The sequence below is a fragment of the Phoca vitulina genome, unplaced genomic scaffold, assembly GCF_004348235.1.
Source record: "Phoca vitulina isolate PV1807 unplaced genomic scaffold, GSC_HSeal_1.0 scaffold4, whole genome shotgun sequence".
Taxonomy (NCBI): domain Eukaryota; kingdom Metazoa; phylum Chordata; class Mammalia; order Carnivora; family Phocidae; genus Phoca; species Phoca vitulina.
In genome coordinates, this window is record NW_022589707.1 from 374,066 (window position 1) to 401,969 (window position 27,904).

Consider the following 27,904-nt stretch of genomic DNA (forward strand, 5'->3'; position numbering starts at 1 on the left):
GGAAGGCAGGGCCGGGCGGGCGCCGCCTGCGGAGAGGCCGGGGGCCGGCCTGCGCGGGGCCGCGCGGCGGCGGCGGCGACTCCGGGCCGGGCCGGACAGCGCACGGCCATGGCCGAGGCGGCCCCGGCTCCGGTGAGGGCGGCCCGCGCGCGCACGGACGCGCGGACTCGGGGCCCGGGGGACGGCCTGCGCGTCCCGGGCTCGGCGGCCCGGCCTGGGGTCTCGGTAAGGGACAGAAACGCCGCGACGTGGGGGGCGGGGGAGGGGGGTGCCGGAGGGCTCGCGCGCCCCTTAACGGGAGAGGGGGGTGCTGCGGGATGGGAGCGGGCCCGAGGATCCGGCCGCCGTCCGGGCGAGGCTGCGCGGACGCCGGGGCCTGGCACGCTCGCGGGCCGGGAGGTGGGCGCCCGGGGACGGCGCACCTCGCTCCCTGCGGAGCGGGCGCTGCGTCCGTCGGGGTTGCCGCCGCACGTTTTCCGCAGAGCTCGCCCCCGCCGAGCCTCCCGCGGCCGGAGCGCGGCGCTGACGCGGCTCTCCCCATTTCGCAGAGCGGAGACACTGAGGCACGGACACCTGGCGGCGACCTGCCCGGCCTGCCCCAAGGTCACGTAGCGAATCATCCGTGGCCCGGTGCCCGCGTCCCCAGAAATACCAGCCTTCCTGGGCTGCGGGCCTGGACGGGGAAGGGGCGGCTCTGGCGGCGGCCTCCCCTGGGTTAGGGGCCTGGCCCGGCGCGCGGTGGACGCGGCCCGTCGGGGGGGAGGTGACGGCGGGGTGAGAGGCTGGGCAGCGCCCAGCCCCGCGGCTGCGTCGTGGGGAACAGGTGACCCTCGGGCTCGGGCGCCTGGGCCTCCAGCCCCTTTCCTCTGGAGGGCCCCCCTGCCAAATTTTGGGTGTCCAGACGGATGGGGTCTGGGGAGCGAGCTCCTAAGGGTTTAGTGGCCGATGGTCCTGTTTAGTGGGCCATTATTTAAAAATCGGCACTAAGATCTCCCCGCAGACCTGCTCTTTGAGATGCAGTGGCTTGCGCTGGGGAGCAGGATTGCTGCATGGGGGTCAGCGCCTGTGAGCCTCAGTTTACTGCTGTGTGCAGGAGGGGGTCGGGATATATGCTTTCTAAAGAGCCTCCCGGTTCAACAAAAATAATAATCATCTCTTGGAAAAATAAAATAAAATGGAGATTTAAAAATGCCTACCTCTGGGCTTCGGTCTCCAGGGCCCCTGAATGGTATATAATTCTGAGTTAATCACACTGGGTCCTACAAGAAAATGGCACGGCTTTCTTTTTTTATAAGTTGATATGAATGGTTATGTATTTTTTCTGCTAAGGTGCATGAGTCCTGGAGACCCCATCCACTTGGGATGCGTGAGGTAGGGAGGGTCATTTAAATCCTGTGATACACAGTCCAGAATCCTCCCTCTGCCCACAACAGTTTGAGAAGGCAGGCTTATTAATCTTAGATACTATATTTACAGCTCCATCACTCTCTTGATGCTTAGGGTAAAATCGAGCCGTGGTTTACTGGTACGGAGGACATTATAGCAAGGGGCTTTAATTTGGGGGTAGAGGAGGGGTGTGTTCCTGGGGCCCCCTCATCCCTCTACAGTCCTCCAGATCTGGAAGTGGAGAGAGCCAATCTAGTAATAGCAAAGAAATGGCACTTTCCTTTGAGCTCTGATTAGACTAGTTGGTAAAGGTATCTTACTCTGCTGGCTTTCGGTACTGTACTGGAGCTTTTTTTTTTTTTTCTTCATTGTTTTAGTTAAACCCCTGTATTACTCAGGGAGACTAACTTGGCCCCCGGGGATTTTTCCCTTCTTCCTATTAGTTGTAGGCAAATACCCTAATCCCCCTCCAAGGACAGGGCCATAATGTGCCTATTATGTTGCGTTTTGCTAGTCATTTTCCCTGCGTCTGAGGCTCCTATGTCCTCTCTGCCCTCACCTGTGAAGAGAGGTAGCTTAGTTGTTGACGAGTCTTCAGGCTTAGGGGTCTGTGAACCCCTTGAAAGCGTTTGCAGAATTTTGTATGCACGCCCACATGTGGTTTTTTTGTTTTTGTTTTTGTTTTTTTTGAGGGAGAGAATCCACAACTTTCATCAGGTTTTCAAAGGGGTCCCTGAAATGTCTTTATGGACAGGGCCTTCCCCACCATAGAACCTCCCACAGGTCTTTGTTTAATCTCCAGGCCTCTGAATTTTAGAGGTAGAAAGGATTCAGAGCACTTACCTGACCTGCTGCCTCAGTTGACAGATGAGGCCCGGAGGCATCCTACAGCGCCCGCTGAGGGCCGGGGCTCTGCGGCCAGCCCGCTTTGTGACCTTGGGCAAGTTGGTTGGCTTGGCCTCTCCAAGCCTCGGTGTCTTCATATGCTAAGTGTGGGTAACAGTTTTCAGAGTCCCTATTTTTTTTTTTTTAAGATTTTATTTATTTATTTGAGAGACAGAGAGACAGAGCACAAGCAGAGGAAGCTGCAGGCAGAGGGAGAAGCAGGCTCCCCACTGAGCAGGGAGCCCGATGTGGGACTCGATCCCGGGACTCTGAGATCATGACCTGAGTCGAAGGCATTTCATAGGGCTTCCTGAGGATGATGTGAGATAAGCCTTTAAAATGCTTAACACAGTTCATGGCGCACGATAAATGCTGACTAACTGTTAGCTGTTATCTGACTAATTAGCTCTCACATCTGGTTAGCTGCAGAGCTATTGGATCATACTACCTTCAAGAACATTCCGCCTGAACAGGCCTTCGGTTTTCAATTCTTGGCTTCAAAGTGTGGTGCTGTCTCAGTGAAGGCCCTCGTAAGTGAATGAATGAACAAATAAAGGAAAGAAAGCGGTAGGAGATATAAATAGGTTTAGATGGCTCTGATAGATGACCGAAGCCACGTCATTCTTCACCCTAACATTTTTTTTTCCCATGACCCAATAATTTCTACTGTTCATTCATTCAGCAGACATTTACTGAGCACATATTATATGTCAGACTGGACCCCAGGGAGATGCTCCCTTTCAAACAAAGAGAATGGGAATTTCAAGTTATATTAAAGATCACTTGTACATGGCACAGTGATGGGTCATTCAACAGATTCTCTGAAGGAAGATTATGAGCAAATGGACAAACATGTTATAGAACTTCAGTTCAGTTCCAATAAAGCTATTGATTGTCTGGATAAGTAAACCCAGAACTGGCCACTCAGAAGACCTTTGCTTCACCTTCCTGGTGACACAAGAATTCTCTCAACATGAATGTGGCAAGGTGGGGAACAGGGAGAGAATAAATAATGAAAATCCTCAAAGGAATCAGTCTTTATTTGGTTCTCATCCCCCTGCCAGTCTTGACGTGAGTCACAGAACTGGCTGACTTCCGCTCCATTTCCAGTCCCTCCAGGCCTTTGCTCCTCATCGCCCATCTCACAAACCACAAGGAGGAACTCAGACCACCAGCGCACACCTACCTCAGTGGACCATCTGCCCTGGGGACTTTGGCTCCCGTACAAGGGGCAAATTGCCGTCCCCTAGCCTGGCTCAGGCAGGGTCTCTCCTCTCTCTGGGGAAGCAGAAGGCAGCCTGGAATGCCCAGAAGCCCATTCAGCCTCTCCAGGAGGGGCTGGGTCCATGCAACATGTCTCACTATATACATACTCTGAGAAATTGTATTGATAAGTCCACAATTCAGCTTTTATCAGAGTCTGGGAAACTGAAGGTATTTGTGTGTCCTCGCCACTGGGGGACGTGAGGGAAAGACAGGGAGCACTGGGACTGCCTGCTGACACAAGCAGGAGCAGTGGGGCCAGATGTCAAGTTCACCGTCGAGGGAAGTCCTTTAACAGCGCCGGCCCCAAGAGTTGCCTCCCGCCTTGCTGGGAGTCTTGGGGTAGTAACAGTGCCCGGCACTGACAAAATTCTGCTCCTTCGTTTTACGAAGTCTTATTTGATGCTCAGTGCTCAGACTCAGTGAGGTGGCAGGCGTGTTAGATACTGTCTTTGTGTTATGGGTGAGGATACTGAGAATGGGGAAGCCCAGTAAGCCGGCCGCCGTCAGCGTGGACGGGACTGAGAGCCGAAGCTGGTATGCTTTCCCCTCTCGTCCACTCCTAGTCCTGGGTGGTCCCTGGGAGATGCGTGTTATGAAGAAAGAGATGGTTCTACCAACGCGGAAGGTGGCGTTGTTAATTTTCTTTTCTTTGTTGTTAATAATAGTTTTATAATTGATGTCTAAATCAGCGCTAGGTTCTTAAGAAGAGACTCAAGTCCATGCAATGTATCTTATTGCCGGTAAACCCGCAACCCTTTTTAGGTGGGTGCCTATCTTTGGCATTTACTTTGCCAGCTGGAGCCTGTGGCCTTCAATCCTGTCCTTTCTTTCCTTGAACACAGGTCCAGCAGCTGGACATGGAGACCCAACGCTCATCACCTCCGTCATTCCCCAATGTTCTGCAAGAAGAAACTCCGCGTCAGGCCCCTGCTGGACTCCCCCGAGAAACTCTGTTCCAATCCCGTGTTCTTCCCCCCAGAGAGATTCCTTCTTCGTCTCCCCCCATTCCCCAACAAGGCTCCCTACCCCAGACTCCCAAGCTAGAGACCTCTGGCCGAATGCCGCATGTTCTCCAGAAGGGACCCTCACTCCTGTATCCTGCCGCTTCTGAGCAAGAGACTCATCTCCAGGGTCCCATGACTTCCCAGGAAGAGACCCAGTATCCACCCCCAGCTGCTGCTGAACAAGAAATATCACTTCTCTCCCACTCCACCCCCCACCAAGAAGCCCCACTCCACTCGCCGGAAGTTCCTGAGAAAGACCCCCTCACCCTTTCCCCCACAGTTCCGGAGGCTGACATGGACCCCCTGCTTCAGAGCCCCGTTTCCCAAAAAGACACTCCCTTCCAGATCTCTTCTGCAGCCCAGAAGGACACACCACTCCCTACGGCGGAGATCACCCGCTTGGCCGTGTGGGCTGCCGTCCAAGCGGTGGAGAGAAAACTGGAGGCCCAGGCCATGCGGCTTCTGACCCTGGAGGGGCGGACGGGGACGGCCGAGAAGAAGCTGGCGGACTGCGAGAAGACAGCCGTGGAGTTCGCAAACCACCTGGAGAGCAAGTGGGTCGTGCTGGGGACCCTGCTGCAGGAGTACGGGCTGCTGCAGAGGCGGCTGGAGAACATGGAGAACCTGCTGAAAAACCGAAATTTCTGGATCCTGCGCCTGCCCCCGGGCAGCAATGGAGAGGTTCCCAAGGTAAAGCTATCCCAGCTGGGGCTTCCTGGGGAGGGATCTGAATTGGCATGTGGTTTAGGAATTTCATATAAAAGAAAGAAGAAGAGCTGGTTAAGAAGGAAACAAATACAGTGATACCAACATCTCTTCACCAAGCACAAGATAGGCCAAAATCACATGATTTGTCCTCTTGGTAAAGCCCTCTTAGTGATCAGGGATGGTCAGTTTGGAAGGGTGTTCAGTTCACAAGAAGAGTGACCTAGCGGTTCACTGTCAAGGTGGACGGAGACCTTGGGGGAAGGTTCCGGGGCTCTGTCCTGCTCCACAGTTTTATCAGTTGACTTACAAATTATGTTAATGCCAGTAAAAATGTGATTTCAAGCGGTATCCTAAAAAACGAGAGATAGTTAGGTTTTAATATTATTTCCCAGAAGATCCTAAAAGAACTTGAATGTGGACTGGTTTTCTTTCTGTTCTTTTGTGTGTTGTCCCCGTACACAGCCTTATGTAGGGACGAGACTTGGACTTTATTCTGTAGGCCAGCCCTTCTCAAATGTTAGCGTGGCGATCTTACTAAATGCAGACTCTGATTTAGTGGGTCTAAGATTGGGGCCTGGGGGTCTGCATTTCTAGCAAATTCCCTGGTCTGCAGACCATGCTTTATAGCAGCAAGGATAATCCCATTAGAAAACGGACTAGACAAAACAAGGCCCTTCTCCGTGGGGGCCAGGACAGTGGCTGAAGTCAGGCCAGATTTCTAAAGAGGTCCGTGGTGAACACCCACCACTGTGCCTTTGGGCCTTTCCCACTGCAGTCCTAAGAAGAGGTGTTTGAGCCAGGGGCCGGGGCTTAGAGCCATTCGTTGCCTTGGGATTTGGCAACTGAGGGCCTGTAACTGCCGTCCAGTTGGTCCAAGCCGAGCTTGTGTGGTTTCAGGTCCCTGTCACCTTCGACGATGTCGCCGTCCACTTCTCCGAGCAGGAGTGGGGGAACCTGTCCGAGTGGCAGAAGGAGCTCTACAAGAACGTGATGCGGGGCAACTACGAGTCTCTGGTTTCTATGGGTAAGGAGAAGGTTCACCCACGCTGGGGGGGCTTCCTTGACACTAGCCTGAGGTTCATTTGAAAACGTTGGGAGTTCTGAACTCCAGTCCTACCAATAATCAGAAACAAGGAAAACCGAATTTTAGAGCACACAACCAGTTAGAACAAATGCCCCCAGGCAGCAGAGATGAGGACAGCTCGTCAACAGCACGGCTCTGCTGAGAAGCCTTGGGGACAGGTGGGAAGAAGACAGACGGCAGGGTCTCACCTCTACATTATTTCCCCCCTGGCCCTGTATGTATATATTTAATGAGTTTGTTCAGCAAACAATTACAAAGCAGAGTGTGAAGGGCTTTACGAGAATCAAGTCATTTAATCCTCCACCTCTCCCGTGAAGGCGCTGAGACAGGTGTTAGTGCTCGTTCCCCTTCGCCCATGCAAATGACTGAGCACTGTCACTGTTGGAGGGTCCCCCGGGGTGTTGTTTCCGCCATGCAGAGAGGAGGCTGTGACCCAGGAGTTTGATGCTCATGCTGGGTCCCACCAGCGAGTCACAACAATCTCACTGAGGACTCTCTTCCCCCAAAGTCTGTGCATTCTTGTTGTTTTCATTTAATAAGAGTATTTAAGGAGGAAAACCTGGGAAATATACTTTAGTTTTATGTGTATCCTTCTGTCTGGTAAGGGGAACTCTTTGGGCACACAAAAAAAGTTAGAAAAACATTTACATATGCAAGTTGCGTAGAAACTTTGATTCTTGCTAGAATTGTTCATTGAATATACATATACCTCCCCATTAAGGCAACTTTTTCTTTTTAACTCATTTTTTCTTTTCTTTTTAAAGTATATACATAATTGTGAAAATTTAGATTTATGGCATAAAGAGCAATGCCCACCCTCCCACCAGTACTGCCCCCCAGAGGTAACCACCATGAACCCTTCGGCCTGCATTCTTTTTTCCTTATTTGTGCACATGCAAACATACACACTTGTGCACACGCCGTCTGTGGCTTGCACAGATGGGGTTGGTCACTTACTCTCCCGAAGGGTAGGCCCTAGACAGCCTTCCACGTCTGCACAGGTAGGCCTGCTCAGAAGGATGGTGCGGCATTCCAGATGAGCCACTGGGCATTTGACCTTTCTGCTGTTACTGAGCAGCACGCTGACCCCGACTCCTGCCTGTCACCGAGGGCCATGATCAGCCTTGTGCATCCGTGTGCGCTTGCACGAGTGTTTCAGGAGGACGGCTTCCAAGGAGGTCTGCCGAGCGAAGAGGACGCACACTGACCATATCACGGCCACTTCCTCCAGAAGGCTGTGGACGTTCACACCCCAGGGCGCGGCAGGGCCGTCCCTCCATGCCCAGGCCCGAACTGATGTTCTTCTGTTTGAAATATTTGTCTTTCCTGATGGGTGAAAAATGACGCCTCATTATTTTCATATGTATTTTTTGATGATGAGTGAACTTGTGCATCTTTTCCTGTGTTTACTGGCCATTTGCATTTCTTCTATGAATTACCTATTTATATTTGCTTTTTTATTTTTTACTAATTGTAGAGGCTCCTTAGATATAATAATGGATGTTAACCATTTACATAGAAGCTCTGCCTTCTAGACCTTTCGGCCCTCAGGAGGCCCAGCCTGGGGTGTTGCAATCCATAGTAGACCCCCGAGGGCTGTGTTAGCAAGCTGTGTGCAGGAAGGAGGCCTGCAGGTGCTGGGACCTGCCTGACGCCTCCTTGACCGCCCCCCCCCAACACACAGTGGCCCAAGTGGCTGAGAAATAAGAATGCCATTGGGTTCATCGTCTTGGGGAGTTTCTGACATGACCAGGTGTCACCTCACTCTTGGCGGGAAACAAAACCGGAACTGAAAGAAACGTGGTCACTTGTCAGGGTGCCAGTGATGGTGCCTCGTGGAGCTCTCCAGAGAAGGGCCTCACCCCTGCTCCTGCAGCTGGTCAGTGGAGGGATAGGGACAGACAGACTTGACGTGAAATGTTGTGCGACGTGCAGAACAGTGTCTGGACGGGGCGGTTTGACGGAGGCAGCAGAAAGGCGTGTGTCTCAAGTGCAGACCCCAGGGTCAGGCGCCTGCACTCGAGTCCCGGCTTCTCGGCTCACTGGCGGTATGATTTTGGTTGACTCAGCCTTTTGGGAAGCTTATTTTCCCCATCTATAAGATAGGACTGGTGCTAGTCTCTAGGGCCTGATGGGGTGACTGGGCTGTACCGGCGGCCCAGTAAACACTAGCTGGTGTCATTCTGCATGGGTGTCGTCCCTCGCCAGCCCCATGTCAGTAGCCCACGTGCTTGCCCTGCAGGTGCTCTTGTGCGTGGTCTGTTTGTGGAGCTCCTGCTTTGGAATTGCCTTTGGACTTGAATCATCTACCTTGAAGGTCTGTGGTGGAAGCCGATCCTTGTCCTTTGCAGCCAGACATCATGGGTGATCCTATCTTTTGAAAAAGGATAATCTAGCTAGAGAACTCACCGGAGCCAAAGGCCAGGTCTTGTTATGAAGTAATGTCATTGGTTCTGGGACCTATCAGCTGGCTCCTAGCAGGAGGTCCAGAAACATCTAGAGTAATGTCAGCCCCGTGGATTGAGAGCTGTAACTGACAGAAGAGACAGAAGCCTCTGGAAAAATAAATGCTGGCATCTCGCAGAGCAATCCAGCATCCTTCCTTCCTAGAGATTTGCTAGAGATTTAAATTGAGGGTAGAGGCTGATCTGAGTTCATTCTGGAGACAAAAAAGGTGATTTAAAAGCAGGTGAGACTGGGGACTTGGGGACAAAGAATGACATGTGGCAGAAGGTCCTTTTGTCCACAAGGTTTGAGTGGCCACAGCCAAAAACAAGGGTCAGGTGGAAAGAAGAGAGAGATTCAAAGCAGAAGAAATAAGGAAGCAGGGGGCGCCTGGGTGGCTCAGTTGGTTGAGCAACTGCCTTCGGCTCAGGTCATGATCCTGGAGTCCCTGGATCGAGTCCCACATCGGGCTCCCTGCTCGGTGGGGAGTCTGCTTCTCCCTCTGACCCTCCCCCCTCTCATGCTCTCTGTCTCTCATTCTCTCTCTCTCAAATAAATAAATAAAATCTTTAAAAAAAGAAAAATAAGGAAGCAGGCCTGGGAGGCAGAGAATGAGAATCTGGGCGAGTGGTTCACGGTAAATACCCTAAAATCCAGCCTAATGTCCCAGTGGGGTTCTGTGGCCTAGGTGCTGCTCCTCACGCATTGTCTCGTGCACGCTGGGACCACAGCATCCATCCCCTTCCTCTGTCTGCGTGTTCACAGCCTCCTCGCAGACGGGCCTCCCACACAATCAAAAGCAAATAACCTCAGCCCACTCTGCCTCGGGCCGGGTTCCTCCCAGCACACGCATGTCCGTGGCCTGAGCGGCTGTGGGAAGCGGCAGCCCCCCCAGAGGCTGCCTTGTGTGGCTGGAACGTGCATTTGCTCCACGGACCATCTCCAGCCACTCAGAGCCCGGACGGAGGGGAGCACGGGGAGCACAGGGGCCCCCGCCACACAGGGCTGGCCGTGAGCTCACACCTCCGTTTGAGGCCAGGGGTCCTGGCCGCTGGAGAGCAGGATTGTTCTGTGAATCGGCCCTTATCCGAGCCCCAGAGCTCTCGCATCTTCCTAGAAGGTGGCTGCAGAACCAGCTCTGCTACGATACCGACAGGGAATAGCCTAGCAAACTGAGAGTTCTCGTAGTTCCAAGTACACTGAACATGACAATTTTATGAACTCGCTAAGTGAATGTATTCAATCAACTATTATTTATGGTTTGGATCCCTAAGGGCAAGGAGATCCAAAAATGATTCCGATATTGACCCTGCTCTCAGAACACTTAGAGCAGGGGCTCCCATTCATGGCCCTTGAAGGGGGGTAATGGAGGTCTGGGGAAGCCAGGTCCCATTTTCACGGAACAAATTAGCAGAGAGTAAAAACAAACCAGAAGGCATGGCTGAAATCCAAGATCTCAGTCTTTTTGAAAAGCAATTTGATATTTTTTAGTCTTAAAATATGCTTTAAATATTTAAAACGTTCATATACTTGACCTAAGAATTTCCTTTCCTTTCTGAGAGTCTGTAGCATGGAAAAGAATCCAAACGATGGATTAAGATGGACAGATCCTATATTACATTGTGATAAATTCTTACACAGCCGCTAAAATCATCAATGAAGTTTTTATACCGTATGTTTCATTTGTATGTTTATTATTTAGGTCATCAGGCTTTTTGTTTTTGCTTTATTTAAAATTTTTATTTATTTATTTGAGAGAGAGCGAGAACATGAGTGGGGAGGAGGGGCAGAAGGAGAGGGAGAAGCATGCTCCCCACTGAGGAGCCTGAAGCAGGACTCAATCCCAGGACCCCGGGATCATGACCCAAGCCGAAGGCAGACGCTTAAGCAACTGAGCCACCCAGGCAACCCATCAGGGTTTTGTTTTTTTTTTTTTTTGTACCAAGTACTATGTCAAGAGACCAACAGTAATAACTAACCCCACACGCACACACATACAATATTACAGTAAGGGGGGTGGTAGTGCTATGAAGGCGAGCGTCCAGGCCTGTGAGAGACACAGCATGGAGGACTTCACTGAGCTAGGACAGCAGAAAAGGCCTCTTTGAGGAAGTGGTGTTTTTAGTGGGAACCTAAAGGGCAAATAGGAGTTCCAGGTGCCCTGAGGAGACTCACTGGAGGGAAGAAAGTCTGGAAGCTGGGAGACCGGTTGGAGACTTTGTAGTCCAGGCAGACGACGTGGCATAGGCCAGGAGAGAGGTGGGTATCCCCAGGGACCGGTTTTGGCAGTAGACGCTTGGAAGGACCTGTGATGGGCGGTGTTGACAGGGAGGTTCCCCATCTTGTGAGCGCAGTGAAGTGCTGGGGGAGGTGGAGGACCGCAGGAGGTGCGGACCTGGAGAGATGACAAGAACAGGTCGGGCTGGAGGCCCCCGGGGGAGCTCCAGTGTTGAGAAAGTGGCTGAATAGAGTTAAAAACCGACCGAGATCTGAGCTAGAGACAGACATCTGGGCGTTGGTAGCATAGACCCGGTCCGGAGAGGGAGAAGGGAAAGAGCACAGGCCATGCCCTTGGGAGCCCTGACTTTCAGAGCAGATTTGGAATATATTGGTCTGGGTAGGGGCCCAGGCACGGGTAGTCTTTAAAACGGTGCCAAGGTGATTTTCATGCACAGCCAGGGCCGAGAACCACTATTGTAGGATTTGAAGAAGGAAGGAGGAAGCAGAGGAAATGGAAGGAGTGGTCAGAAAGGTAGCAAGACATGAGAAGAGTTGGGGCACCTGGCTGGCTCAGGCGGTAGAGCGTGCGAAATTAAGATAGTGCGTCAAGAGAAGAGTGTTTCCAGAAGGAGGGAGTGTGGTCAGCCTGCTGAATCCTGCAGTGTGGTTTAGTAAGGCGAAGACCCACGTGTCCCCGGGATGCGCAGCTGGGCAACACCAGTGACCTCGGCAGGAGAAGCACTGGTGGTGCGTGGGGTGGAAGCCCGTTGGAGCGGGCTGAGGGGGGAATGGGGGGTGAGGGAGGCAGCACCTGTCATCAGCTGTTTCAGGTTTAGCTGTGAGTGGGGAGTGGAAATATGGGGCGGTAGCTGGGGGGCAGCTGTGTTTGCCTCAGATGGGGATTGCTGACGCCGGTGTGAAGCTGATCGCGGTGATCCAGTCGATAGGGCAAGTGAATGATGTAGAAATGGAAAATGGAAATGTAACATCAAGTCCGTGATGTAAACAAATGATAGGAAAAAAAAATTGAATGGAAACATAACGAAATCATATTTCTTTATGCTTTGTAGAAATATTCTCAAGTATTACTTCTTATTCAGTAAAAATAATTAAAAAACAAACAAACAAACAAAAACAACGCACGAAGAAAGGCTTCGAGTTAAAGATGGCAGGTTGAACATGTGTTTACTCCTGCCTCCCAGAATCCTTCTAAAGCAAGAGTGAAGGGGCTTTTTAAGGAATGAACAAGGAGACAACAGCAAGTACGTTCTGGAAGCCCGAGAGCAGATGGCTGGGTGATCACTGATTTAGAAAGCTACATCCAAAATTGATACTGGGGAAAGCAGAAAAGAAACTCGATCTGCACTCCACCCCCATTCCCTACTCCAGACTCGGGAATGAGCAGTACCGGAGACTCTAGGTATCTCTGGAGATGGGGGCAAAGGTGGGCTTAAAAACAGAGGATGGGTCAGACATCTTTCACCTCCCCTCCGCGGCCTCCCTCAGTCCCTCAGCCGGCATCTGCCTCTCCCAGCCCTGGTGGACAGCCAAGGCTTCTTCTCTGGAGAAGATGAACAAAACGATGTCTGAAGGTGGACACCGGGCACAGTGGAGGGTGGGGCACCATGCCGACTACAAGACAGTAAGTGAAACATGACATGCAGATACTGAGATCTGCAGCCTTCCTCCGTAACCTGGCTCCCAAGCAATGTGGACATCCAGGATGAAACCCCCAGGCAGCATACTGGACAAGTCTTGCCTGGAGACTTTGGGGACCAGCCCAAGGGATCTCCCCAGGAAATGACTCAGCCAAGCCATCCTGTTGGGAAACGCATCATAGCAAGCCCTACTTAAAGGCACCAACCTTTCAATCTCTTTTGAGTATTCTACTTTTAATTATAGATAACCAAGACCACAGACATTTGGGAAAAGCCTCTAATATAGAGAGACCAAAGGAAAAGAAAGCAGAAAAAATAAATTTCAGAGAAACAGAGATCATGCAGAGAGTTTTAAAAAACTATGTTTAAATACATATGTATATATTTATATATAGTTATGTAATATATATAACATATATGTATTTCACATTCCTTAAGGAGATAAAAGAAGTGAATACATCCATGACACAAAAGTATAATGCTTATTGGGGTGCCTGGGTGGCTCAGTGGGTTAAGCATCTGCTTTTGGCTCAGGTCATAATCCTAGGGTCCTGGGATGGAGCCCCACATTGGGCTTCCTGCTCGGCAGAGAGTCTGCTTCTCCCTCTGCCTCTGCCCCTCCTCCCTGCTTGTGCGTGCTCTCTCTCTCTCTGTCAAATAAATAAATAAAATCTTTTTTTTTAAAGTATAATGCTTATAAAAAAAAAGAATGAAAGGAACTCTTGGAATTTAAAAATAATACAAATTAAAAACTCAGTAGCAGTGTTAGAAGATAAAGTTGAGCACGTGTCCCGGAAAATAGAGCACAAAGGCAAAAAAGAAAATAGTGAAAGAATTTTAAAAAGTAAAGGATGAGGGGCGCCTGGGTGGCTCAGTCGTTAAGGGTCTGCCTTCGGCTCGGGTCATGATCCCGGGGTCCTGGGATCAAGCCCCCCATCAGGCTCCCTGCTCGGCAGGGAGTCTGCTTCTCCCTCTCCCACTCCCCCTGCTTGTGTTCCCTCTCTCACTGTGTCTCTCTCTGTCAAATAAATAAATAAAATCTTAAAGAAAAAAAGTAAAGGATGGAAGTCAACATCCAGATATTAGGAACATCACACACACACACACAAAAGCATAACAAAAATAGGGAGGAGGGAATTAGCAATGAAATAATTCAAGGAAAATTCCCAGTACTGAAAGACATGGTTTTCCAGATTGAAAGAGCCCAGCAACTGTCCAGAACAATGGATGAAAACAGACCCATGCCTTAGATACTTCAGCAAGAAATTTCCGGGCAACTGAGGCCAAAACGATCCTACAAGTCTCCAGAAAGGGGGAAAAAAAAAAAAAAAGGTTCATAGAAAGGAACAAGAATTAGGATGGCTTTGGACTTTCCAACGATATTGGAAGAAGACAGTAGAGCATACCTTTAAAATTATCTAAATTTCGGGGCGCCTGGGTGGCTCAGTCGTTAAGCGTCTGCCTTCGGCTCAGGTCATAATCCCAGGGTCCTGGGATCGAGTCCCGCATCGGGCTCCCTGCTCGGCGGGAGGCCTGCTTCTCCCTCTCCCACTCCCCCTGCTTGTGTTCCTGCTCTCGCTCTCTCTCTGTCAAATAAATAAATAAAATCTTAAAAAAAAAAAAATTATCTAAATTTCAAAATTGGAAAATACTTTCCAACCGTTCTAGAGTTTTATATCAGCCAGACGATTCTAATTAAATGTGAGAGATGAAATCAAAACATTTTCAAGGTCTCCTGTGCACCCTTCCTCCAACTGGGGGAGGCGCTTTGCTGAAATGAGGAAGTACACCAAGAGAGGTGTTAGGAGCTCCAACAGAAGAGAGGTGAGGGGGATCCCCGGGATGCCAAAGGGGGATCCCGAGAAGACAGCTGTGCCCCTGGAGGCAATCAGTGCAGACTGGAGCACATCAGAAGGTTGTAAAAATTTTCCTTCAAGTCGATGAAATTGAGAAATACCCATTATGTCCGAATGTTTTGAGGAGAGACTTACAGAAGAGGTCGGGGAGTTTGGAGCTGACTTAATGAAAACCGTAAGCTAAGCCAAGGAAAAAATTATAAACGCCAGGGAAAGCAAAAGACACAGACATAGAAAATAACTGTAGTATACTCCACCGTTCAATGTTACATAACATTTATGTAATCTAATACTGTAAATGCCCAATATTCATCCAAACAGAATTGCAAACTAAACTGGAAGGATCAGGGATTTGGAAAAGATTTGTCTGGATGGGGAGAGATGGTCCTCACCTCCAGCTCTTGGAAGTCATCGGGTGATGTTTACATTGAAAATTCAAGGGACTCCTGGGTGGCTCAGTTGGTTAAGCATCTGCCTTCGGCTCAGGTCATGATCCCAGGGTCCTGGGATGGAGCCCCGCATCGGGCTCACTGCTCAACGGGGAGACTGCTTCTCCCTCTGCCCCTCCCCATGTGCACATACGCATGTCTGCTCTCTCTCTGACAAAATCTTAAAAAAAAAAAAATTCAAGGAGTAGCAATAGGAGTGTGTTCCTTAGAGATATGAAGGGAAATAACAGAAGAATTAGCTCGAAGAATTGGAAGTGTTGCCTCTGGGGAGCAGGAAATATAGGTGGGGAGTGGAGGAGAGCTTTTTAAAAACAAGTTTTGAAAAATGTTAAAGCTTTCGTAATGTTAAAAAACTTCCATGTAAAAACAATACCATGGATATTAATGACAGAGTAAAGTTTGTGTGTCACGGTTCGCTTTCAAATTTATCACTAAGAGGAGGATTAGCTTCATTACCTGAACTTATTTTTCATTATCCTAAAATGATAAAATAAATCCAAGGAGACCATAGCAGGCTTAAATTGATATTACAAAAGCAATTCCTCTGTACTAATTTTGCAGTTCCTCTGTAACTCTAAAAATATTTCAAAATAAATGTTTATTTAAAAATATAAATAAAAATAAAAACAAGTTTTGAGAAACTAACCCTCAGCCTGTGTGCATATATAACTTTCTTTTTTAAGATTTTATTTATTTCAGAGAGAGAGGGAGAGAGATTACGAGCGGGGAGAGGGACAGAGGGAGAGTCTCAAGCACATAAATTGGAAGGAATACACTGAAGAGAATTATATGGGGCTTTCACTCTGTCTGCATTTATTATTTTTGAATTATGCTGATGAAACTTTAGTTTTTCTGGAAAGTAAAACCCAGTGTTGCCACATTAACCTTCTTCACCAGCTCAAAGCAGAGAAATCATGGTTGACTTGGCTTTCCAGCATCTTTATGGCTATACTTTCTGCTAGATTTTTAAAGCTTTTGGCATATTAATTTTTAAAGTCTTTCTTAATGCATTTTTCAATGTTTTATTCTTTATTTTTTTAAGTTTGTTTATGTAATCTCTACACCCAACCTGGAGCTCAAACTCAGGACCCTGAGATCAAGAGTCACTCGCTCTTCGGACTGAGCCAACCAGGTGCCCCAATTTTTAAAATCTTTTTTAAAAAGTTATATATGGGGGCGCCGGGGTGGCTCAGTCATTAAGCGTCTGCCTTCAGCTCAGGTCATGATCCCAGAGTCCTGGGATCAAGCCCTGAGTCAGGCTCCCTGCTCCGTGCAGCGTTTGCTTGAGACTCTCCCTCTGTCACTCCCCCTGCTCTCTCTCTCAAATAAATAAATCAAATCTAAAAAAAAAAAAAAAAAAAAAGCAAATAGACTTTCTGGGTCAAAGGATATACCCATTTAAAAATTTGATACATATTTTAAATGTCCCTCAAAACAATTGTGCCAGTTAATACACCTCCAGTTTATACACAAACATGAGACTACCTCTTTCCCCATACCCATGCCGATAGTAGGTATTATTTATCTTTTTATTATTTGCCAAAGTGATGGGTAGAAAAGACAGTATTTTGATGCTTTCATTCAACTTCTGTAAGAGTGATGTTGAGCCTATTTTCATACCTTTATTGATCACCAGGATGTCTTATTTTACGAATTATCTTCTGAACATTGTCCTTTTGGATTATTCATCATTTTATTATCGATCTGTAAAGCTTTTTAAAAGTTAAGGATATGGGGCGCCTGGGTGGCTCAGTTCGTTAAGCATCTGCCTTCGGCTCAGATCATGATCCCAGGGTCCTGGGACGTGGGTGTGCATGCTCGCTCTCTCTCTCTCTCTCTCTCTCTCTCACAAAAATAAAATCTTTAAAAAAATTTTTTTAAGTTAAGGATATTAGCTCTTTTCCTATGTATGCGGATATATTTTTGAATATATGGTTTACCTCTGTATTTAGTATTTGTGTGTGTGGTGTGGATATTTTAAATTTTTGTATGTTCAGATTTTATCAGTTTTAAGTTTCTATGTATTCACATTTACCCATAACTTTCTTTATGGTGTCTGGGTTTCATATTAAGCATAGAAATACTTACTTAGCCCCTTTTATTCAGTAAACGTGATTACAGGTCTTGGGCCTATGAGGTTTTCAAAAACCTCTAAAAATATTTGAAATCTGAAATAAAATATTTCTTGCTCCAGAAAACAAAAAAAAATTTGCAAAACACAAATAGTTAAGTATTTTCACTAAGTGTCTGCAAATATAACATCATATCAGCTTCATTAACTATTAAATGTAGTGCTCACAAACACACAATACATTTGGAAACAATTTGTAGGGTTGATTGTTTTTTTCCCCCATCTTGCAAGAGTTCTCAGGAAGAAACATAATTGCAGAGATCACAAACCAAGCACAAATTAAATCAGTTCCTTGTCACCAGACAATGTCAAGGCAAAGCTACAGAAATTCTTGCAAAAAAATGTACACCTAAAAATGAGAGTTGGTATGTGCTGGGCACACGTAATGTCTGCTGCGACCGGCCAATGCCTCCAGATCTGAAGTCCCAGGGGGCTAGGAATAGCCTGCTCCTCAGCTCCCGGTTGTAAAGAGAGAGAGAGAAGGAAAGAAGCTGTTTTTTTCTAATACTAGTATGATTTCATTATTTGTGTCTAAATTGTTGTTTCATCAGTGATTTATTTTAATGTGAAGACTGTTTTCTTGTTGCGAAGCAGTTGTCCCCCACTCCATTCATTCCCATTCCATTTATTTAAAACTTTTCCCCACTGGCTTGAAATTCTCCCTTTGATCATAGCCTATATTCCTGCAATGTACGTGTCTTTAACTTTTTTAATGGGAGAACAAATGACTGCTTATAAATGCAATCTGGTCGTCAGTACTCTTTCAGAAGTTGTTTAGGGTGGGGAACCCTTTTTGGTAGGAGCCCACTGGTTTCCCAACTGTCTGACAAATGGAGGAGAGGCACGAAAATGTGTAAACACAGCACCTCCCAAAGGGAGAAGAAGTAAACGCCCTAGAGGGAAGCACAGTTCCGTTTGGCGGAGAGCATCGGAGGTTTGGCGGAGCGAGGTCGTGAGGGAGGGGCGGGTACTGAACGCAGTGGTCTTGGGGCTAGAGTACCAGTGCCCCGGGGGTTCAAGGAGACCTCCCAAGAGGGACGTGGCATAGATGGCTTTGAGGGCTCAGGAAGTCCTTAGTCGATCTGTCTCATTCATAAATCTCATCAGTGAGAGCACACAGCACATGCAGCCCCTGCCATGCTGGTCCTCATCAGCCACACCCCTCACCCGTCCCCATCTCCTGAGGGAGCATTTCTCTGAAGTATAGAAAGCCCTCTGGGTTACAGAGACAGTCCAGAACGGAGGGGCACAGGACCACAAGTGTGGCGCCCTGGGCCCTGGATGGCAAATTCTTTTGCAAGTTAGATCACTCGCAATACTTTGCTTTCAACAAAATTGAAAGAGAACCTAATTAAGTTGTCAGCTAATAGGTCATTAGAAACAATTTTTGATGATCTGTTAACCATGTGCTTTCACAGCATTATAATTCAGAACAAATTCGGAGAATCAAGTGATGATTCTATAACAAAGCTCCTGCCAGCCCATCTATATATCTATGTAAATGAGCTTTGCCAATGCTTGTGTTTATGAAAATGAAAGATAGGAACAGATTTTATTCTGAACTCTTAAATCAAGTAATAAGAATATTCATTCTCAGATAAGCAAACTAATTGGGGGAAAAAAATTCCTCCCCATCCTTGTAAGAGCCATTTCCAACAAGTTTTTAGTTTTCTATCTTGAGTAACTGTGTATCATTGTACAGTAATAATAACGAAGGATAACTTAAGCCAGGAAAACAGTCAACACTTAGAGCCCCGTGGTTATTAGAAATGAAAGCAAAATTAATCTTTCAATTGACATACACATTTTTGTGGCAGAGTGGTAGACGAGGAGATCAGTAAAAGGCTTCGAAGCATAAAAATATGTTTTACTAGGATAAAATTCTGTGGGCAAAGTGGGAATGGAAATAGAAGTTCAAGGTGAAAAGGAATGATATAAAAATTTCAACTATCAAAGAAGAACTTGTTCATGTATTTTTTAAGTGAATAATGGTGGGTTGAAAATTGCCGGCGTTCTCAGATCCCACTGGCGACATTCAAGAGGGACAGAAGAGTTTATTTTAAACCATCAATGTTTACAGTACTCCAGAAATGACATCTTTTGCAGTTACTGAAGCATTTTATATGTTTATTCAAAAAAGTGCAAAGGGGTGCTTAGTTTTTAAAAACTGCTTTAGGGAGGAGGCAGGCAAAATATTTTCAGGAGTTTGTGAAGTCAGGAAGGTATTTTTCTGATGCTGGGGTCACGGTCATGGTCGTGGCTCCAGCGCAGAGACAAGGGTTGCAGAGCGAGAAGCGGGTGCCACTGGGGGTGCGTGGTGGCCCCAGGAACGCAGCGGGGCTCAGGCAGCGAGCAGTCACCGTCTCCCCAGGTGGGAGACAAAGGGGGAGTCAGCGGGTGACTTAGAGCTAGAGCAGGAGCGAGGCAAGGATGTGAGGGTGGGTGACTTCATCTTTGTTGTGAGACCGAGAATAGGAGGAAGAGGTTTTGGAGACTTGGTTGTGGGGGAAGGCAGGCACGGTCCGGGTTTAAGGCTGTGGCCCCGAGGCGTCGGGGACCGTCACAGCTGCTTTATATTCTGCTGCACCACACGGCTGGCAGGAGATTGGTTGGCTGCTCAGACGAGAATGAAAGGATTGCTGGGCACCAGAGAGAACCCAGTTTTGAGTCCCGGGGCATCAGCTGCCGGCCTACTGGGTGGGTCTGGTTTCCTGGCTTTTACCTTGGGGATCACGAGTGGGTGTGGTTAACAGCGGGGAGGCTTTCCAGGGGCACAGACTCTTGGCTTTGTTTACCAGGTTCCCGGTGTCTTTTCTCTTTCCACAGCACTTAACCACCCTCTGGCATCCCATATAATTTATTATGTTTCTTGCCTTGGGTAAGGTGTATGGGGGTTGGGAGCTCTGTTATGTGCACCGATGTATCCCATGTCATTAGAATACCCCATCGCACCTAGTTGGTGCTCGATAAGTAACCACTGAATAAATGAATTAAATGAAGGAATAAATGCATCTGTTGATGCATTACACATCTATAATTTCCTTAATTAACAACGTGATTTTCAAGCTGGGAGGGAGTTTCTGCTGGCACAGCTCTCTCCATAGGGGAAGAAAGTAAAGCTGAACCCCTACCTCACACTCTACACAAAATAAAAATAAATTTCAGATGGAGCAAAGACCTAAATGTAAATAATAAAGCAATAAAAACCTTGAAATAAACTCCAGGAGACCCTGTGAACCATCCAGGAGCAGAGGAGACCCTCTTAATTAAGAAAACCCAGAAGCCATAAAAGACAGAGGGACGTGTGTGACCATGGGAAGACTTGAAGAAAGCGGTCTGATAAGAGATGGCACAGAGTCAACAGACAAACGCTAGATTTGGGGACTGTCTGAAATGCTGATAAGAGAAAACGGGTTATCTTTAGCACAGGAACCAAAGGACTCTTACCAGTTTGACAAGAACAGAACACAGTTCATACGGAATCAACTTGAAAAAGCCAATAAGGAAAAGACAACGATATTCAGATGACCCTGGTCGGGAAAGTGGGATTAAAGTATCAGAAAATTATCAACTTACACCCATCTGACCGAGGAAAATATGAAAGAGCAGTGGTGTCAGTCTCTGGCAGGGAGGTGGGGAAGAGGCTGTGCTCCCGCAGGGCTGGTAGAAATACGAATTGTCACAGCCTTGTTCAAAAGCAACCTGATGACATCTATCAGATTAAAAATAACCACACCTTTGACTCTGCGGCCCCACGCCTGGGTCTCGCATGGAAATCAAACCCCTGTTTTACAGTGGGACATGTAAATCCACCTGTGATTGCGGGATAGTTCATCATGCAAAACCAAAAAAAACACACGTTCCTCGGAGGGGGAAGGGCCGAGCACGCGGCTGTCCTGGCCCCGGGCTGCCTGCAGCACTTAGGACGAAGGCGGTGGCTCTACAGAAATTGCTTTCAGGGGATTTCTGCAAGACATCTGAGGGAGAAAAGGAATGGAGAGGACTATGTATATGCCAGTTTTTTTTTTTTTTAAACCAATAATGGCCAGAAAATAAAAACAGAGAAACATAAAGGTGTTGCCATAAATACCTACATAAGTGTAGAGAAAACTGCTAGGTTACTTACAGGGGTGACCTGGGGAGGTCGCAGCTGTGAAATGGGAAGGGAGGGGAGGAGGAAGGCAAATCAAAAGAGGAAAAATACCACACTAAAAGATTATGTGCTAAATTCCATTTATGCAAAATGATGCCCGTGTGTGTGTGGACATTCGAAATTACCTGCAGATCTATTGGCAAGTTAAAAAAAAAAAGGGCAATGTGTGTAATCAGATGCTGTTTAAAAACAAAGCTGAGAGCTCCAAGTGCGTGCGTGTGTGTGTGTGTGTGTGTGTGTAACTGGGGGCCGGGAGGGGGCTTGGGGGTGTCTGGTCTGTCCTCATGGGACCCTGGGGGGCTGGGCTCAAAAGGTGTGCACGGTGAGGAGGTGATGAGCCTTTTCATTATTCAACTTGACTGTGAGGGAGGGAAACTGTCTGTTGACTTTGACTGGCCTGACCCAGGAAAGGGAATTAAGATCTCATTTGTTCAAAAAACAAAAAGCAAAAAAACAACCCTGACAATACTATTTTTAAAATTGTAGGGGTCATGGAATACAAACTCCACATCTATTTTAACTTTACTGCGGTTGGTACTGATGTTCAAGGCTACAGGATGTCCAGAAACTTCTGTGTCTGCTCACTCAACCCCACATTATCTTTCCTCATGGTCTCTAAAATGAGAATTTTTGAAATATAAATCCCAGGCTGCAAAAACCTCGTGCAATGAACGTGTTCTGGGTTCTTCTGTCCTCTCCCCCCAACCCCTCCCTACCTTCACAGCACACGACGGGATCGTGATCAAGATCGAGGTGCAGACCAACGACGAGGGCTCCGAGAGTCTGGAGACGCCGGAGCCCCTCATGGGGCAGGTGGAAGAGCACGGCTTTCAGGACTCGGAGCTGGGAGACCCGTGTGGCGAGCAGCCGGACCTGGACATGCAGGAACAGGAGAATACGTTGGAGGAGTCCACGGAAGGCTCCAGTGAGTTCAGCGAGCTCAAACAGATGCTGGTGCAGCAGCGAAACTGCACAGGTCAGTTAGAGCGGGTGCGGGCTGGGGGGAGCCGCTACCATGAGTGAGGTCTGCAGACGGGCCCCTGCCTGGTGGGAAAGCTGGGCTTCCCTTCAAGAGGCTCGTTTGACCTCGATGGGTTGACAGGTGTGACAACCCCAGGCACGGCCTCGGGGACGGGTTTCCTGCCTCTGGATTTGTACGAATCAGTCTCCAGGCTAGGAAGAGGGTATTACAGCCAAAGACGAGGTCAGATGTAGGCCCCGAAGGGATCTCAGAGATCACCTCTCCAACTCCCTCCATCTACAGGCAGAGAAGGTCACATAAATTACCCAAGGTCATGCCATTGTGGTGCGGCCAGAACTTCCATCTCTGCTGTGTTCTTGATAGTTCTTAGGTCACACTAGAAGCTTCAATGACCCAGAGGTCTCAGCCCTAGCCGAGCATGTTTTTGAAAATAACGGACGGCGCTGTCTCTTCCTGGGATGATCTAGCCATCACTTGTGTTTAATTATAAAACCTCTGGGTCACCCTTCTGCACACTCTCGGCTCCTCGTGAGTTCAAGAACAGTGAGGAAGTGGCCTCAGGACATCTTTTGTGGCTGATTGTGTGATGCTGAAAAGCCCGACTGTCATCTGGTGTACTTTTTACATACACCATGAAACTTAGTGAGCTGCTATTTATTCAGGGGCTTTTCAACTATATTCGTAAATGAAATCAGCCTGATCCCTCTTGAATCATCCTCATCTAGTTTTGGAAATAAGATTATACTCAACTTATGAAGGTGAACTGGGCAGCTTTTTCTCTTTTTTTTCTATATTCTGAAAATAATGTATAAGATAGGAATTAAGTGAATTCTGCCAAATTTTTAAGGAACACACTTAGGTTTTGGTTTTTTGTTTAGATGTTTTACTTCTGTGCCAAAGAGCCAATAACTATCATAGCAGTTTCTATACTACTTGTACTTAGAAATGTATCCACATCCATTTTATTTACTAGGTTTTTAAAAGTATTGTGCTGATGATTTTTTACATTTTTTCATTTTGCCTGTAGAGAATCCCTTTGCAATTGGCCTTTTCGCGCTTCGTAAAATATCACGGACATCTTTCTTGGTCAAAAGATGTGGATCTAACCCCTTGCTTTTAAATAACCGCATGATATTCCCAAAAACATTTTAATCTACACGCTGTCTCTATAAAACAGTGGAAGGTGCAGGGCAGGCCGTGAGGCTGGGCTGCAGTGGAGCCTCGAACTAGAAACGCCAGCCTGCCCACTGAGCACTTGCACTCACTCTAGTGGGAACCTCAGGAAAGTTCTGCATGGTACTTGGGGGGACTTTGCATCTTGGATTGCATCCCTTGCTGCTGAGAATCCCAACAGGGCCCAGGCAGCACTGGCCATGACAAGAGGCACACCTGTGTCCTAACTGTGACCCTGCTGTTTCCTGGGTTCAGAAGGGCAGGAGGAAGTGCCAAGGCCCAGCGGTCACTACCGGCTACTTTGTAAGACCTGGGCCAGCTCACGCACACAGCCAGCTTGTTTCCCTGTCAGTTGAGGGGACAGACTAGATGGACCCTAACTTAGAAGCTCTGAAGAAGTCTGGCTTTACTTACTTTATTTGGAACGATCACTTGGTATCTCTGGGCTTGGATGCCCCACATCTGTGAAATGGGGATAAATTCTTTCTTGGCTTATCCCATAAGAGATTGTGAATAAAAAGACAAGCTCTAAGGCGAGAACTTGAAAAGTTCTCGTTTGTTTGCTGTTAAGAATTCTGCAAATGCAGACTGTTACAGCAGCCCATCTGACAGGTGGGCTCAGAAAAGCGAGTGGCTTTCTCCTGTCACACAGTGACTAAAAACAGAGCTCTCCAAGTAACAGTGTTTAGGGAGTACCTAAGTACAAGGCATTTGAGAAAATGCAGACAGGAGTCAGAGGGCACTCCTTTTCTCTAGGACTAACATTCTCAGGGAACACACTAGAACACCGTGTAGAACAGCTAATATCTTGGGCCCTAAAGGGCCAGCCTAGAGGATGGAGGGCCAGGGAGGAGGAGGACATCCTACAGTTGGGGTGTTAGTGGAGCCCTTCCTGGGCCGGGGGGGGGGGGGGGGGCACCGCACACCAGAGCCTGGCGGAAAGGCAGGAGAAACCCTGGCCCTAGCTTCAGGCTTTGTGAGTCACCCACCTGTGTGGGGGTCGTGCTGCAGGAGAAGGCCGAGGTCCTAAGCCCTGGGCAGGCACACCAGAGTGCTGCGTGCCCAGGAGGGGTTGAGGGCCGCAGGTTGGGATGGTCAAGGAAGGTTTAAGGGCAAAGACAGGATTGGAGCTGGGTGGTATGTGGCCCGCGTGATTTGGAGACGTGGAGAGGAGGGGCAGATCGCTGGAGGAGGGTGAGTACAGACACCTAAGGAGAAACCAGCAGGTGCCTTCAGGAAAGCGGCAGAGCGGTGAGGCTGGGGAGTTCGGGCGGAGGCGGCCTTGGGGCCCGGAAACCCGAGCCTGAGGAGTCAGGCCCCTTGCCATACAGGTGGTAGGAACCCAGCCCTCAAGTAGCTCCAGTGGAAAAGGGAAGGTCCGCGTCAGGTGATAACTGGTAGGCCCACGAGGCTGCCAGCTTCCGGCACCCTGAGCCCGAGTGCCCCCTCCCGGGGAGGGGGGGGACCCTGCGGGCACTTGCCCGCCACCCGCTCGGGGAGATGCGCGCAGGCAGGGCCGCGTGCCCCTTCTGGGCCGCAGAAGGTTCCCAGAGAGGGTTCCTTGCTGAACCGAGCCCGAGGCCCGCCCGGGTTACACATCCAGCCCCGCGGAGGCGGGGGGCCCGGGCAGCAGGGAGCGGAAAGGAGGATTCCCCCAGAAGGCGGCCCCGGGGGGGGGGGGTGACGATACACGGGCATGGGGGGCGAAGGTGAAGCCACCTGCCCGGCCTCCGTCCAGGGTAGAGGCCCTGGGCAACGGCTGACGTCTGTCCGTCTCTCTCCCTGTCCCTGGAGCAGAGGGGATCGTGATCAAAACGGAGGAGCAGGGGGACGAGGAGGACGAGGAGGAGGAGGACGAGCTGCCGCAGCACTTGCAGGCCCTCGGGCAGCTGTCCGGGCGCTACGAGGCCAGCATGTACCAGACCCCGCTGCCCGGCGAGCTGTCGCCCGAGGGCGAGGAGAGCCCCCCGCCGCTGCAGCTGGGCAAGCCGCCGGTGAAGAGGCTGGCGCCCCCGGCGCACGGGGAGCGGCACCTGGGCGACAGCCGCGGCTCGTCGAGCCAGCAGCAGCGGAACCGGCGCGGCGAGCGGCCCTTCACCTGCATGGAGTGCGGCAAGAGCTTCCGGCTCAAGATCAACCTCATCATCCACCAGCGCAACCACATCAAGGAGGGGCCGTACGAGTGCGCCGAGTGCGAGATCAGCTTCCGCCACAAGCAGCAGCTCACGCTGCACCAGCGCATCCACCGCGTCCGCGGCGGCTACGCGTCCCCCGAGCGCGGGCCCGGCTTCGCCCCCAAGCACACGCTCAAGCCGCGCCCCAAGTCGCCCAGCTCGGGCAGCGGCGGCGGCGGCCCCAAGCCCTACAAGTGCCCCGAGTGCGACAGCAGCTTCAGCCACAAGTCGAGCCTGACCAAGCACCAGATCACGCACACGGGCGAGCGGCCCTACACGTGCCCCGAGTGCAAGAAGAGCTTCCGGCTGCACATCAGCCTGGTGATCCACCAGCGCGTGCACGCGGGCAAGCACGAGGTCTCCTTCATCTGCAGCCTGTGCGGCAAGAGCTTCAGCCGCCCGTCGCACCTGCTGCGCCACCAGCGGACTCACACGGGCGAGCGGCCCTTCAAGTGCCCCGAGTGCGAGAAGAGCTTCAGCGAGAAGTCCAAGCTCACCAACCACTGCCGCGTGCACTCGCGCGAGCGCCCGCACGCCTGCCCCGAGTGCGGCAAGAGCTTCATCCGCAAGCACCACCTGCTCGAGCACCGGCGCATCCACACGGGCGAGCGGCCCTACCACTGCGCCGAGTGCGGCAAGCGCTTCACGCAGAAGCACCACCTGCTGGAGCACCAGCGCGCGCACACGGGCGAGCGGCCCTACCCCTGCACGCACTGCGCCAAGTGCTTCCGCTACAAGCAGTCGCTCAAGTACCACCTGCGGACCCACACGGGCGAGTGAGCGCGCGCGCCGCTGCGGCCGGCCGGGGGCGCCGCCCGGCCCGCCCCCCGCCCCCCGCCCCCGGACAGGTGCCTGGGCGCCGCGAGGCCCGAGCCGGGCGGGCGGGGCCGGGGCGCCCCAGCCCCTTTGCTGTGAGCCCCCCCCCCTCCTTTCGTCCCTCCTCCCAAGGACTCGGGGGTAGTGAGACCAGGTCGCTTGCTGCCGTGTTTACCGGGGGCCCCGGGGGAGGGTGAGTGCGCGGACCTGGGGAACCCCTTCGGGCTGTTAATTTCCTTGACAATAAAATGGATGAAACCAATCAGCACGGGGGGAGTGATTTGGCCGCCGGCCACTCGGAGGGGCGGTGCAGGGCCACTTAGTTGGGGAATAGAACTTTATAATTACCTTTTGGATACTGTGGTTCTATTTGATAATAATAGAGTAATTTTTAAAAGATGAGCGTTTCCTGTTTGCCGTTTTTGTTTGGTTTTGAAGGGGAGGGGTTGAGAAGGTGGCCGAGGGCTCTGTGCCTAGTGTCAGTTGCCAGGTTCCGTTGAGCCCGTCTTCTGTGCTCGTTCCCCGCGTTGGGCGGCGGAGGGGGCGCAGATCCCACCGACTGTAAGATCGAGAAGGAGACGGGGCTGACGAGCTTGAAGTAGTGAATTGGTGTGCGGAAGGGCAGACACGCTCCAGGCTGCGGACCCTCGCGAGGGCCGGGTGCGGGGAGGACAGGGGGCGCTCAGGGAGGAGTAGGGCCCAGTTGACGAGGATGCTCAGAGTTGACAGGTTTGGAATGCGCTGGAGAGACGGTTATAGGGCAAATCTACGCGCTTTGCCCAGGGCCACGTGGACTTCCCGCCCAGCTTGAAATGCAGCTGGCGGGCGGTGGCAGGGCCAGGGGTGCAGGGAGGCACAGGGAGGGCTAGGGAAGGGGTGCAGAGGCCCCTGGTGCCAGTCGTTGGGGAAACCACAAAAGGCTCCAGTCAGACCTTTTTTTATGTGTATGTTGCAGCAAAGCTACTCTCTTTGGATTTGTTAAATGCAGGAATGCACCCTCGGTCTAAGGATTCATTCGTTTCCAATGGCCGTCCAATGAGGCAGAGAAAGAGAAACGGCAGGCGCATTACATTGGCCACAGAGCGGCTTACTCTCACCCTGCTCCCGGGCTTGGCAATGACCCAGAGAGAATTCAGGCAATCGGAAGGGACAGCTCCTGGAAGCTAGCGCAGGGCCGGGCTCAGCCCCGGAACCTGGGGAGGCCAGACTTGGGCCGAAAACAGAAGAGCCGGAGAGACAAGAACTACTGAAGGGAGGTAGATTAAGTCCTGAGTCTGAGGGCAGAGAGGAGCGGACAGTGTACTTAAGTGGTTCAGAGAAGGGAATTTAAGAGAGAAGTTGCCATATTATTGACTCTGAAGAGACCAAGAGGTCACCAACCCCCTCCTTTATAAAGACGCACAGAAAGGGGAAGTGATGTTCGAGGTCTCACATTTGAAAGGATGAGACTTTTCTGTTCACCGAAAATTGCAAGGCTGGGAGGACATCAGAGTGAGCAGCCGGAGGAGGGGCGG

The 27,904-nt window shown here is 50.1% G+C and overlaps 1 protein-coding gene across 1 annotated transcript in view; it reads left to right on the plus strand.

Annotated features, from left to right (window-relative positions):
* ZNF777 (zinc finger protein 777) overlaps nt 1-26,652 on the plus strand; it is a 27,744-nt gene extending 1,092 nt beyond the window's left edge. Inside the window, exons 2-5 of the mRNA XM_032401233.1 lie at nt 4,380-5,231; nt 6,147-6,318; nt 21,871-22,221; nt 25,198-26,652. Of these exons, the coding sequence (XP_032257124.1) occupies nt 4,395-5,231; nt 6,147-6,318; nt 21,871-22,221; nt 25,198-26,354 (2,517 nt within the window). The 5' untranslated portion in view covers nt 4,380-4,394 and the 3' untranslated portion in view covers nt 26,355-26,652. The remainder of the gene's footprint in view (nt 1-4,379; nt 5,232-6,146; nt 6,319-21,870; nt 22,222-25,197) is intronic.
* Nucleotides 26,653-27,904: the final 1,252 nt, after the last annotated feature.